Source organism: Elgaria multicarinata, chromosome 23, assembly GCF_023053635.1.
Source record: "Elgaria multicarinata webbii isolate HBS135686 ecotype San Diego chromosome 23, rElgMul1.1.pri, whole genome shotgun sequence".
Classification (NCBI taxonomy): Eukaryota; Metazoa; Chordata; class Lepidosauria; order Squamata; family Anguidae; genus Elgaria; species Elgaria multicarinata.
In genome coordinates this window covers 10,900,585-10,915,058 of record NC_086193.1, presented here as the reverse complement: position 1 = coordinate 10,915,058, position 14,474 = coordinate 10,900,585, and the positions used below count along the sequence as shown (strand labels likewise).

General features: G+C 50.1%; 1 protein-coding gene across 4 annotated transcripts in view; it reads left to right on the top strand.

The window, feature by feature from the left end:
* The window catches only part of MYO9B (myosin IXB), a 62,448-nt gene that overhangs the window by 20,519 nt on the left and 27,455 nt on the right, over positions 1-14,474 (top strand). For all 4 annotated transcript variants that reach the window (XM_063147106.1, XM_063147109.1, XM_063147108.1 and 1 more), the window contains 11 exons: positions 1,812-1,906; positions 2,149-2,211; positions 3,582-3,681; positions 4,661-4,761; positions 6,831-6,960; positions 8,287-8,376; positions 10,343-10,459; positions 10,702-10,836; positions 11,990-12,111; positions 12,590-12,731; positions 13,550-13,745. In XM_063147106.1, the coding sequence (XP_063003176.1) occupies positions 1,812-1,906; positions 2,149-2,211; positions 3,582-3,681; positions 4,661-4,761; positions 6,831-6,960; positions 8,287-8,376; positions 10,343-10,459; positions 10,702-10,836; positions 11,990-12,111; positions 12,590-12,731; positions 13,550-13,745 (1,291 nt within the window). The remainder of the gene's footprint in view (positions 1-1,811; positions 1,907-2,148; positions 2,212-3,581; positions 3,682-4,660; positions 4,762-6,830; positions 6,961-8,286; positions 8,377-10,342; positions 10,460-10,701; positions 10,837-11,989; positions 12,112-12,589; positions 12,732-13,549; positions 13,746-14,474) is intronic.

Below are 14,474 nucleotides of genomic sequence, written 5' to 3'. Positions count from 1 at the left end.
GCCCTGATGCTGAATCAGACCAAAGGGCCGTCCGGTCCAGCACTCGGGGCCCAGCAGTTTTTGACCAGGGACCCACAGAGCAGAGCGTGACTTCGCTTCTTTGGAGTGGGCCATTTCCCCATCTTGCTGAAGGGAGCCTGACTTTCCAATAGCCGCAGCACAACAGAACTAGGGAAGGAGGAGCCGTTGACTTCGACACCCCTTCCTGCCCCAGCCCTGCTTCTGGCATTCAGGGCTGTGCCCCGTTTCTTTCTTTTAAGTGCAACTAGGTTTTGGGGGGAAGGAGGGGGAACACTTTGAGATGCGGTGGTTCCCAAACTTTTTCAGGTCACCGCCCCCTTGGTTCCACAAACTCCTTCCCAGCGCCCCCTTACCCTTACCCTATAAAAATCATTATTCAGAATAGCGGTTTTCAACGACCCACTAAGGAAGATAATAACAATAAAATTCAAAACAGTAACAATTAATTAAATATTTATTCAAAATCCAATTACATTTTCTTTTAGTTTATTCAATTAAACATAATTGATGAACTTGATCCAGTGATATCATCTTTTCAAAGTCTGATAGTCATTTAACAAGAATATTAGATATCACATTTTGGCCTCCTCCAGGCCAAAATAAATCAATCACTATACAGGTTGCCAAGTTTCTGAATCTGACCATTCTCATCAGACCACATATGATTGCTTGAATTTTCCTCCTATGTTCTGTTCAAGATCTAATGTTAACACATGTCCCATTCTTGCTCTGATCTTACTCCGTTTTACCCTTGATTTTTGTGTATTAAAATGTATTATTAATGATATGTTTTATATGCTTAGGTTATCTTATTGACCTTTTGCTTGGAATGACTGTACCTTTCTTTTTCTGGTCTATTGACTGTAAATTGATTGATAGTAACTAGGGTAGAGTACCTCACTATTCTGTAAATTCTTAATGTGATGGATGGCCTTGATGAAGTGATACCAGTTTCCCAATGTCTGGTTTAAAGTCACTTAACACGAGTCTTAAATCACCACGTTTAGTAAGCTGGAGTCGATTTCTTTGCTTGGAGAGAAGTAGGCAGACCACGCTAAAACCACATTGCACCAAATATGATGTTGGAAATGCAACTAGGAGCTTCTGAACCACTCTCCGTAGTGCAGGTAGCGATCAGAAATTTCCTGCTGTAAACAAAATTCCTGGTACGGAAAAGACCACCTTGAGTGTCCCCCTGCTGCTTTACACCCCCCTATGCAATCCCATCGCCCCCAAGGAGGCAGTTCCGCCCACTTTGGGAACCACTGCTGTAGAGAGAGGTCCGTCCGTCCGTCCCCTGCCCCGGTAGCATAGTGTCATTGCTGCTGATGCTGTCCAGCAACTAATGTCACCTCAGCTTGGATTTATTTTTTTTAATCAGCTTTGGAGAATTTGCTGGATGCTTGGACTAAATTCCACAAGTATGAGGTCATCTCAGCCTTTCAAACCATGGGCCGTTTCCGTGGGTAATCATAAAAAGGGAAGACCAAAAAGGAGAGGGGAAAAAATGAAGGAAATCAGGCGGGGCGAACTGATTTATTATTATTATTTATTTATTTATTTATTTATATAGCACCATCAATGTACATGGTGCTGTACAGAGTAAAACAGTAAATAGCAAGACCCTGCCGCATAAGCTTACATTCTAATAAAGCTTCCCTTTTCAAATTTCATGTATTTCCTGAACATGCATGTGCCCTTCTAACCGTCTGGCAGAACAATTTAAAGCATGTTAGTTTATAAACAAGTCGCCGAAAGAAAGAAAAACATGTTGTTTTGCTTCATTACAGGCCTTTGGCAACGCCAAGACAGCCCATAATAACAACTCCAGCCGCTTTGGGAAATTCATCCAGGTCAACTATTTGGAAAGCGGCATCGTCCGGGGGTGAGTGAAGCACGTGCACTTTCTGGGCTGGGGGTTCCTAACAGCTCCACGAAATCCGGGGGTGGGATGAGGATTGGTCAACGCGTGAAGCCGGCGTTCTCCTGCGCTCGCCTGGCGTTTGGAAACAGAATGAACTGAACAGTTCACTTCTCTGAAGAGCGTTTAAAGGAGATCTTCCTAGGCTCATCATGGGTGATGCTTCACCTCCCTGTTCACGGTTTGTTTCTTTTGGTGGATTCTAGGGCTGTGGTTGAAAAATATCTGCTCGAAAAGTCTCGCTTGGTATCTCGGGAAAAAAACGAAAGGTAAGAGATTCTGGAGAAGGCGGCAGTTATTAATACAGCCAGGATGGCTCAGTGGCTACAGTGTCCGACTGGGAGTTGGGAGAGCCGGGTTCAAGTCCCCACTCGGCCAAGGAAGCTCCCTAGGTGACTTCGGGCCACTCACCGATTCTCAGCCCGACCTACCTCACAGGCTTGTTGTTGTGAGGAGGATTATGTACAGCACCTTGGGTTCCTTGGAGGAAAAAAGGCATGATATAAATGCAATAATAAATAGCTAAAAAATTCTGCTTGCTTGACCTGGGCTTCTTAATGGGAGCCCTTTGCCCTTTGCACTCTATACAAAAATGTATCACTGCAACAATCCCGGTGGTTTGAATACAATTTTTCTTTAGTTTTAGTTTATTTATATCCTGCTTTTCTAAATCACTTAAAGTCGAAAAATTTAACGTGCAACAAAGCGACCCATAAACCACACAGTGTAGTATACACCTTTTAAAGCAGTGAAGCATCAACTGAAGGCAGCAATTTAAAAAGGTGTAAAATTAAGAAGTAACAGATTAAAAGCTAGCTGGAATCCAGAGGGATTTGCCAACTGCCTTAGGACAACTCCCACGATGGGAGTTTTTACACCACCGTTGAGAAATGTGTTGTCTGGTAGGAAAACTCCACACAGAATATCCACGCTGTGCAGAGAGGAGTTCCTGCACAACTGTTGTGTGGCATGACGGGCTGCGTGGAGTTCTCCATTGCATTGCGTTGACTTTTCCCACTGGCTACAGAGTTCCCTGGCAAGAGCAGTGAAAGGCGCAAGTGCTGCTCTAGGAGAGCCGCCGGGATTGCGATTTTTTGCAGCAATGGCTGATGGGATACCGTCAGGAGGACCGGGGGAGGAGAGAAGGCAGAGGAACTGTCAATCAAACATCATGATGGATTTTACTCAACGGTAGCCCACAGTCACACAAGGGTGGAGTTAGAACATGTTGTGTTGGGAGTGCTTCCTAAAAACTCAACCACCGAGTGGAGTTTTCACGCTGCGTTGACTAACGTGTTGTCTGAACTGAGCCAGGGAAAGAAGGACACCAGTAATTCTCCACCTGGAGGAGCTTCACATTCTTGGCACCACCACCAAAAAGGTCCTGCCTCCTGTCATTGCCCACCTGATCTCACCCATAGGGCGTGTGCAGAGCCCGGGGCTTCGGAAGCTAATCGAAAGGGGGAGGGGCAGGTTTATTGTTTTAAGCTGCCTTGTGAGGGTTTCTGCCCTGAAAGGCAGCCAAGAAAATGTTTTAAATCAATACATATGGGAGAGTTCTTGCAGGATTCAAATGCTTCTAGCAAATGGGCAGGAGGGGGTTGGGTTTCAGCTGACAGCCATCTCTTTGCCCCTGCAGGAACTACCATGTGTTTTACTATTTGCTGCTTGGCGTTAGCGAAGACGAGCGTAAGGAATTCCACCTCAAGCAGCCTGAAGACTATTTCTACCTCAACCAGGTACACAAAGGCCCTCCTTATGTGAGCCGGGCTGACAGGCGCGAGGCTCTGCAGCAATGTGGAGGGGAGTGGATCCCGAGACAGGCCGCCTTTGTTCCCGCCTGGAAGTCCGGCAGAGATCCTTGCCGGGCCCCAGAAGGCCAAAGGTCGTGTGTCTGGGGTAGGATTTCATAGCTCTGACCTCCCTGACGCAGCCAGATGAACGCGCGCACACACACACACACACACACCCCGAGCGTCACACGCCTCCCTCTTTTTTCAGTTAGGGTGGTTCTTGGTTTATGTACATGTCTGCTTTTCTTATGAAATTCGCAGTTCAGGCATAACCAGCAATAGTGAACTGTCACAGAAATTTTTGTGAACTGCCCAGAGAGCTTCGGCTATTGGGAGGTATAAAAATGTAATAAATAAATAAATAGAACTACAGCAGATGTTAAAACGTTCCAGCTGATGCCGCTCGAGGTGTGTGTGTGTGATTGTTGTAAACCGCCCAGAGAGCTTCGGCTATGGGGCGGTATATAAATGTAATAAAATAAATAAATAAATAAATAAAGTGGCTTTGTTCACATGGAATAATAAACTAGGGCTGTGGAGGATCCTGGCTTATTGTGAACCAGAGTGTTTGCTCCTATTTGCCCGACTAGGTAAATAAACCGGGAATCCTGGCTTGTCATTACTTTACAAACCAGGACTGCCAGACTTGGGGAGTTCTTGGCTTATGAATTCTTGTTTGGGTGTAAGAAGTCAAGATCCCTGATTAGGGTGATACACTAAACTAGCCTTTCCCAACCTGGGGCCCTCCAGATGTGTTGGATTGCAACTCCCATACTCCCTCGCCAGCATGGTGCAGAAGCCCGGTGTGATACGTGTTTGTGTGAGAGAGGAGGACGTGGAGTGTGTGAAGAATTTTTGTACATTTCTCCACTTGTTCTGCCCGTGCATGTTTCTATTTTTATTTATTTATTCTTCCGCCTCACAGCATAACTTGAAAATTGAGGACGGGGAAGATCTCCAGCATGACTTCGAACGGTTAAAACAAGCCATGGAGATGGTCGGTTTTCTTCCAGCGACGAAGAAACAGTACGTGAGGCCTTGCTTTGGCTGCTGCCTGCCTGCCTGCTTGCCAGCCAGCGTCTAACCTCATGCAGGGCCTACATAGGGCCCCTTCACGGGAACGTGCGCCAGGCCCAAAAGACAGGCAGACCAGTGGGGAAAGTCAGAGGACGTAATGTTGTCGCAAAGCGACATGACCAAGACTGTGCGGGCTGTGTCCTTCATAGAATCATAGAATAGCAGCGCTGGAAGGGGCCTACAAGGCCATCGAGTCCAACCCCCTGCTCAATGCAGGAATCCACCCTAAAGCATCCCTGACAGATGGTTGTCCAGCTGCCTCTTGAAGGCCTCTAGTGTGGGAGAGCCCACAACCTCCCTAGGTAGCTGATTCCATTGTCGCACTGCTCTAACAGTCAGGAACTTTTTCCTGATGTCCAGCCGGAATCTGGCTTCCTTTAACTTGAGCCCGTTATTCCGTGTCCTGCACTCTGGGAGGATAGAGAAGAGATCCTGGCCCTCCTCTGTGTGACAACCTTTTCAGTATTTGAAGAGTGCTATCATGTCTCCCCTCAATCTTCTCTTCTCCAGGCTAAACATGCCCAGTTCTTTCAGTCTCTCTTCATAGGGCTTTGTTTCAAGACCCCTGATCATCCTGGTCGCCCTCTTCTGAACACGCTCCAGCTTGTCTGCGTCCTTATTGAACTGTGGAGCTCAGAACTGGATGCAATACTCTAGATGAGGCCTAACCAGGGCCGAATAGAGAGGAACCAGTACCTCACGCGATTTGGAAGCTATACTTCTATTAATGCAGCCCAAAATAGCATTTGCCTTTCTTGCAGCCCTATCACACTGTTGGCTCATATTCTGCTTGCGATCTACAACAATTCCAAGATCCTTCTCGCTTGTAGTATTGCTGAGCCAAGTATTCCCCCATCTTGTAACTGTGCATTTGGTTTCTATTCCCTAAATGTAGAACTTGGTATTTATCCCTATTAAATTTCATCCTGTTGTTTTCAGCCCAGCACTCCAGCCTATCAAGATCACTTTGAAGTTTGTTTCTGTCTTCCAGGGTATTAGCTATCCCACCCAATTTGGTGTCATCTGGGTGTCAATTTGGATACAGGCACCCTGCAGCGTTGCTGTGAAAACATGAACTTTTGTCTGCTAAAGCTATACTTGAGGGAAAGGGATCTATTGATGCCAGGAAGACTGCTGGGCCATTACCATGTGTGATTTGTTTTAAAAAAGAAAACAAGAAAACAACAACTCAGATATATCCCGAGCCATCAATTCTACTTTTTTAATATATTGACTAGTAAACAGACCCAACTTTGCACTGGTTGGAACAGCCCCTGGTTTGATACCGCAAAGCCTTCTAGCAAATATTGGTCAAGTTGGACACATTCTGCTTGCCTTGTCTGAGTGGGGCAGGCCTGCTGGCACCCCTAGACGTGGCTCCTGCACCCCTATAGTTCCCTGAGGGAGGGATTTGCCTATCCCATCCCCCTGAGGGGTGAGGAGCCCCCCCCCCCCCGGATATAATTGTGCGCCTCTGACGACTCCTCCGTGGCTTCAGGCTGTATCAACTGCAAAGCTCTGTGCTGGTTCTGTAGTGCTGCCTAGTGACTGAAGGTGGTACTGCAAGTTTCAATCACGTGGACCGATTTTAATTAATTAAAATGAATGGGTTTTACAAACCAAATAACCCTGAGGTGCATGTCCTTAGGGTCCGCTTGGTACGCGTGCCGCGTTTCAGGGGTCCTTTGGGGGTGCAGTGCTGGCAGACAGACACCCTCTTTTATAACTACAGACACCCTGTTTTTCTATTTCTCATATTGGAAGCGGATTTGTGCTCTCCCTCTCTGAGATATAGACTTGCACTCTCTCTAGGGCAGCCTTCCTCAACGTGGGGCGCTCCAGATGTGTTGGACTACAACTCCCAGAATGCCCCAGCCAGCTGGCTGGGGCATTCTGGGAGATGCAGTCCAACACATCTGGAGTGCCCCAGGTTGAGGAAGGCTGCTCTAGGGAATAAGTCTGTATGAAGCTCGGTGCGAATTTTCCAGCTGAAACGTCCCTGTGTTTCCCTTTCCCAGGATTTTTTCGATGCTGTCTGCTATTCTCTACCTGGGAAACGTCACTTACAAGAAGAGGGCAGCAGGTCGGGACGAGGGGCTGGAAGTGGGACCCCCGGAAGTGCTAGACATCCTCTCACAGCTCCTGAAGGTATCAGAGAATCATAGAATAGCAGACTTGGAAGGGGCCAACAATGCCATCTAGTCCAACCCCCTGCTCAATGCAAGAATCCACCCTAAAGCATCCCTGACAGATGGTTGTCCAGCTGCCTCTTGAATGCCTCTCGTGTGGGAGAGCCCACAACCTCCCTAGGTCACTGGTTCCATTGTTGTACCGCTCTAACAGCCAAGAAGTTTTTCCTGATGTCCAGCCAGAATCTGGCTTCCTGTCACTTGAGCCCGTTATTCCATGTCCTGCACTCTGTGAGGAATCATAGAATCATAGAATAGCAGACTTGGAAGGGGCCAACAAGGCCATCGAGTCCAACCCCCTGCTCAATGCAGGAATCCACCCTAAAGCATCCCTGACAGAGGGTTGTCCAGCTGCCTCTTGAATGCCTCTAGTGTGGGAGAGACCACCACCTCCCTAGGTATAGGGTATCACGCGCCTCCTTTCACCAGCACTGTCTTGTGGAGGAAAGGAGCGGCTGATTGTGTGTGTGGCACGGGCGGGCAATCTTTCATTACGTTTCTTTGGAATATTTATATCCTGGTTTTTCTTCTTCTTTGTGAATATACTCAAAACAGCTAACATGCAAATCAAAACAGTAAACTGTCCATCACAAGGCAGTCTTCACCACCACCACCAGCCATTCTGGCAAGATGTACCGATAGAGATGAAAGGAGAAAGCAGAGCTGTTCATCCACCCTGCTGAAAGTCCAGTGGCTTTCTCTCCTCTTCCCTCCTCGTGCCTTTTCCTCTCGCGTGCCGTGTCTTCTTAGATGATAAGCCTGTTTGCAGGGGCGGCGTGTTGTTTTATGTTGCATGGAAGCTGCTTCTGGAGCCTTTCTGGTTGAGGAGCAGGATAGAAATCCTTTAGATTAATAAATAAATAAGGAAAAAGGCAGCAATCCTTTCTGCAAAGAAGAACTTCTCAAATGAGGGAGGACTTTTCCTGTGCCTTTTGCAAAGCTTAGTTTTCACCTGGCCCGTGAGGGCACACAGTGTGGAGGCTGATGGTCCTCCATCTGGAGGACATTCCTTAAAAGTAGCTGCCACCACTGAAAAGGCCCCGTCCCTGGTGAATCTACCCTGAACCTCTGCCTACAAATGCCTCTTGGGTGTCTTACCGAGCGCTTGGGGTTGGGGTGGGGGGCAGATATAGAGGGGAAGGCGGCCTGCGAACACCCATGTCCCAATGCTTGTAGGACGGATCACAATCCGGGCATGTGAGCCAAGGTTGCTCTTTATGTGCCTCCCTTCTGTCGGGCCGTTCACTGCAGCAATTCTCCCCTGCCCCCCCCCCCCCATTTGCAGGTGAAACGCGAAATCTTAGTGGAAGTCTTGACGAAAAGAAAAACGGTGACCGTCAACGACAAGCTGATCCTGCCGTACAGCCTCAGTGAGGTGAGCGGGGCCCTTTGTGCTGGGTTGGTGTTATGGGAAAGGGGGACCTTTAATTTTGTTAAAGATGAGGCAAAAGCTGTCCATGGCTACTAGCCCTGATGGTTGTGTGCTACCTCCAGTACTCGAGGCAGACAGCCTGTGTGCCCCAGTTGCTGGGGAACATGGGCGGGAGGGTGCTGTTGCACCATGTCCCGCTTCATAGAATCATAGAATAGCAGAGTTGGAAGGGGCCTACAAGGCCCTCGAGTCCAACCCCCTGCTCAATGCAGGAATCCACCCTAAAGCATCCCCGACAGAGGGTTGTCCAGCTGCCTCTTGAAGGCCTCTAGTGTGGGAGAGCCCACAACCTCCCTAGGTAACTGATTCCATTGTCGTACTGTTCTAACAGTCAGGATGTTTTTCCTGATGTCCAGCTGGAATCTGGCTTCCTTTAACTTGAGCCCGTTATTCCGTGTCCTGCACTCTGGGAGGATCGAGAAGAGATCCTGGCCCTTCTCTGTGTGACCACCTTTTAAGTATTTGAAGAGTGCTCTCATGTCTCCCCTCAATCTTCTCTTCTCCAGGCTAAACATGCCCAGTTCTTTCAGTCTCTCCTCCTAGGGCTTTGTTTCCAGACCCTGATCATCCTGGTTGCCCTCCTCTGAACACGCTCCAGCTTGTCTGTGTCCTTCTTGAATTGTGCATCTTGTTCATCCCTGGCCGATGGCTGGTTGGCCACTGTGTGAACAGAGTGCTGGACTAGATGGACCCTCGGTCTGATCCAGCAGGGCTCTTCTGATGTTATGATGATGATGATGATGATGATGATGATGATGATGATGATGATGATAACAGCAACAACATAATGGAATTATATATATAACCACCTTTCCCTCTGGATCGAGGCGGGGTACAGCACAAATGCAAACATCATATAACTAATTAAAACATTTAAAACTAATATCTTATTAAAAGCAGCACATTATTAAAAGGCAAATTTAAAATTCAACGGGGTAGGCCTGCCAGAAGAGATCAGTCTTTACGGCTTTCTTAAATTCCAGAAGACTGTTCAGTTGAATGAAAATGTGCAGCCTGTCTGTCCAGCGTTGATTGATTGATTGATTGATTGATTATTGCATTTTTATATCGTCCAATAGCCGAAGCTCTCTGGGCAGTTTACAAAAATTAAAACCCTGAAGACCATTAAAAAATATAAAACAAACAGTATAAAAGCATGAAATAAAACGCAATATAAAAACACAACCAGGATAAAACCGAGCAGCAATGCAGAAATTAATACAGATTTAAAATTCCAATTCAAAACGGCAAAGATAAAATTAAGTTGATAGACTGTTAAAATACTGAGAAAATCGAAAGGCCTTCACCTGGCTCTAAAAAGAGGGCAATGTGGGTGCCAGGCGGACCATTCCACAACCGGGGTGCCACAGCAGAGAAGGCCCTCCTCTGCTATGTGTCTTAAATACGTTTTGTGCTTGTGCAGAAGTGTAGCACACCGTCATCCTTGTTTTTGTGGTGCGTACATCTAGAGCGCACAAAGACCTGGGAAAACAGACAATTTAAGGGCCAGGGTGTGTCAGAGGGAGACCTTGCATTTTGTTTAAGCGGCAGCTTTTGTGTGTGTGGTTCGCCTTCCCCACCCCACCACCACCACCCACCAGGACCCCCTCCCACCTTCCTGAATTCTACCACCGTCCTTGGCAGATGGGCAGCTGTCTTGCAAACCTGCCTCCTGTAATCCACTCTGAGCCTTTAATAAGGCAGTCAGGAAGCCTAAAAAGGAGAAAATAAATATGACCGGGGGGCGGGGAGGAGATCTGAAAAGGGCCCCAGCGTTTGTTTTTCCTTCGTGTTGCTTGCAGGGCTGCCCAAGAACTTTAAGAGGGAACTAGAAAACAGTGTGGGGGGTGTTGCTGCTGCTGTTGCTTGTGGGTGTACCTTCGTTTGCTTCTTTTTTTTTAACCTGCAGGCCGTCACAGCTCGTGACTCGATGGCGAAGTCCCTGTACAGCGCGCTCTTTGACTGGATAGTTCTGCGAATTAACCACGCGCTGCTCAACAAGAAAGACATGGAAGAGTCTGTTACGGTAGGTTTTCCAGGAGAAGCAGGCAGGGGCTCTTCAGCGCCTTGGGCTGAGGGCAGAGGAGGCCTGGTCGGCGCCCGGCGATTTGAGACGCTTGACTTACAGAGCTCTCGTGTGTGTGTGTGTGTGTGCGCGCGCGTGGGGTCTGTTTTGGGACCCCTTTTCCCCCTCCCAGTAGGCGGAGCTTTGAGCACATGACCTTGAGCCCCGCCTCGCTGACTGCCCCCTTCTTTCCCTCCACACAGTGCTTGTCCATCGGCGTCCTTGACATCTTTGGCTTCGAGGACTTCAAAACCAACAGTTTTGAGCAGTTCTGCATCAACTACGCGAACGAGCAGCTGCAGTATTACTTCAACCAACACATTTTCAAGCTCGAACAGGTGAGGCAGGGAGGACTCACGTTTCCCCCACACACACACCCGTGGCAGATGGGATTGGTGATACAGAGTGCGGCAAAATAATGTCTACCCAACTCTTTGAGTGCTACGTAAATGCTGAGTTAGGGCTTGTGGGGCGTACTAGTTGGGGAGGGTGGGATTTGCAGGCCAGCACACCCCATGCAGCAGGGATGGGGAACCGTCGGCCCGGGGGTCTATTCCAACCCACGGAGGTTCCTTATCTGGCCCACAAAGGCTTCAGCTCCCTCCGTGGGGCCCTCCTTCAGCCCTGCCCTCTGGCAGAGAGGCTACCAGGGGCTTGGAGAGGGGAGAAGAATCCCAGTGTTATTTCTGATCTGTGATTGGGCACACTAAGGCACACTCAGCAGACAGATGCTCGCCAGAGAATTCCTGCAAGGGCTGGCCATGCGAGCTTTGCTCCTCTGTCTCATTCCCCACACAAGTAATGAGAAGCCGGATCAAAGCCAGCTGTGCACTCGTCCTTTGCCTTCCCCTTGTGGGGCTTCATGGTAGCACTCTTCAAAGGTTGTCATGCAGAGGAGGGCCAGGATCTCTTGTCGATCCTCCCAGAGGGCGGGACACGGAATAATAATGGGCTCAAGTGACAGGAAGCCAGATTCCGGCTGGACATCAGGAAAAACTTCCTGACGGTTAGAGCAGCACGAGAATGGAACCAGTGACCTAGGGAGGTGGTGGGCTCTCCCACACTAGAGGCAGCTGGACAACCCTCTGTCAGGGATGCTTTAGGGTGGATTCCTGCATTGAGCAGGCCCCTTCCAGCTCAACTACTCTTTGACTCTATGATACTCCCGGCTGAAGTGTCGACTGGAAAACCTCTAGCCAGTACTTCGACCGGGGACCTGATGACGGCCGGGCAGTTGATGGTAGAAGGCCTGAGGGACCATCCAGGCAGAATGGGAGCCTGGGGTGGTCTTTGTCCGCCCGTCTCCCTCTCTGTCCTGGAATCCATCCTGCAGGGCAGCTGGTGGAGAGGAAAGTGCAGCTGCAGCAAGCGGGCGGACACGATCTTTGCCTTTTGCTTTCTTTCACTGAATAAGCCCCTCCCCAAGTCCTAAGGCAGCAGGAGACAACCTCTCCCCGCTGTGCATGGTTTTATGCTTGTGCATGTTCACAGGAGGAGTACCAGAGCGAAGGGATTACGTGGCACAACATCGACTACACGGACAACGTGGCCTGCATCCATTTGATCAGCAAGAAACCGACCGGCCTCTTCTACCTGCTAGACGAAGAAAGCAAGTAAGCGCAGCCGGCACCGGCCGCCATGGGGAGAGAAAGCCCTGCCGAGTGTGCCCAAGCCAGCCACGCTGGTGGGGCCTCTTAGGAATTGTAGGGCTTCTTTTCTGGCTAAACACACATCGGATTGCACCCTAAATCTATCAGCCCAGAGAGCGCACAGAAGCCTAGACGTGAAACTCGGTCATGGAGTGGTTTCTCCCCTTTTCCTAAAAGGTTTGTACTTCTGCCTCTGGGTCAGTCAGAGGTCCTCAGCTGATATTCGTAGGAAGAGTGGTGCCGTCCCTACCGGCAGCGTTGCCAGAGAGAGTCAGGAGGTGTGAGATGCGTCCCGTCCGTCTTCTCCGCTCGAGTGCACTGCCTCCCCCTGCTGGGATCTCTCAGGGTCCCCCCGTCCCGTCCCCATCCTCCCCGTAGCACAGCTGCCAGCGCCCCTCCTGCTGATGGACTCGGGGTCTGAACTCTCTTTTATCACCCGCAGCTTTCCGCACGCTACCAGCCAGACCCTTCTCGCCAAGTTCAAGCAGCAGCACGAAGACAACAAGTTCTTCATCGGGACGCCGGTCCTGGAACCCGCCTTCATCATCCAGCACTTTGCAGGCAAAGTGAAATACCAGATCAAGGTATAGGATGAGACTCCCCAGCGGCCGAGAGGGTCGAGGATTTGCTTGGGTTGAGCCGGCAAGCTCTGGTTGAAGCTGAGAACCTGTGAGAAGATGGCCCTGAGCCTGGCTCAGGGCCACCTACCCTACCTCTGGGAACCCCACCCCGCCCCTGCGTCTGAGGCTCAAAGGCAGTGGGGCGAGAATACATTTTGCAGTGCAGGTGCTCTGCGTGACAGTCCCCGTAGCTCCGCCCCCAGAGACACTCCCCAAATTCTGGGAGATCCATATCAACAAGCTGGTTCCAGCATTTTCTGTTTCCCCCGGGGGCAGGTCTTTTTGTCAAGCGAGTGGGTCTTCATCGCCCGCTCAAGCTCAAGCTGCCCCCCAATGCTTTGCATGTCAGCAGGGAGAAATACATTGAACGGCGTTCGCAGGATCACGGCAGGGGAAATGAAGCCTCGGTGGGCGGGGTTCACGCGACGTGAGCAGCCGTGCTGCCGAGGGCGCTTAGGCTGAGCCAGCGGCACGTGGCTGGCACGCAGAGGAGTCTCGCTTCTGACCGTGGCACCGTCGCTGGCCACTCTTCCCTTGTTGGTAGTTGGCAGAGGGCACGAAACGTGTCTTGTCCTTTAAAACCCGTGTAAGCGTGCCGCCGCCGCGCCATCTTGCAGTAGTGAGTTCAGTAAGCACGGCCTCTTGCCTCCGCTGGGTGACCCCAAATTGGATGATTACGCAGAGCTAGGGGGACGGGGCCCACACCGGAGAGGGCAGGCTGCTCTGCGCTCCCTCTCACTTCGCCTTTGCGCCTCGGCTTCTGCGGCCTTCCTCCCGTGCAGGATTTCCGAGAGAAGAACATGGATTACATGCGGCCGGACATCGTCGCCTTGCTGCGCAGCAGCGACAGCGCCTACGTGCGCGAGCTCATTGGGATGGACCCGGTGGCCGTCTTCCGGTGGGCCACGCTCCGCGCGGCCATCCGAGCCATGGCGGTCTTTGCCGAAGGCGGTCGGCAGAGAGCGCAGAAAACAGCCGGTGAGCCTGGGCGCGGGGAAACCTTGGCGGGGATCAAAGGAGGGCCCGTTGTTCAGGGAGGGGGCCCACCTGCTCTGCACGCAGGAGGCGCCAGGATCGGTCTGCAGCCAAAAGGCCGTCATGACAGGAGAGCCTTGAGGCCCTGACAGGCTGCTGCTGCCGGTCAGAGAAGGCCGTGTTTGGCTAGATCAACTACGGCCACTGTGTGCTGGTGTTCCTTGTCTCCTGTATTCTATTTATTTATTTATTACATTTATATACCGTCCCATAGCCGAAGCTCTCTGGGCAGTTTACAAAGGTTAAAACCAGTGAACACTAAAAAGTGTACAAAATTTAAAACTATCAAAAATATTTTTAAAAAACCAGTATAAAACAACAATGTCCATTTAAGCAACAACAGTTTGGGGTCCATTAAAAACAAACAAACTTAGCATGCTGTTAAATGCCCGGGAGAAGAGAAAAAGGCTTGACCTGGCGCCGAAAAGATAGTAATGTTGGCGCCAGGCGAGCCTCAGCGGAGAGATCGTTCCACAGTCGGGGGGCCACCACCGAAAAGGGCCCTCTCCCTTGTTGCCATCCTCCGAGCTTCCCTCAGAGTAGGCACTCGGAGGAGGATCTTAGATGTTGAGCGCAGGGTACGGGTAGGTTTTAAAGTGAATGTTTTACGCCTGACTCTTGTAATCAGTTTTGAAGGAGTGGTATAGAAGTACGAAGCCAAAAGGGCATCAG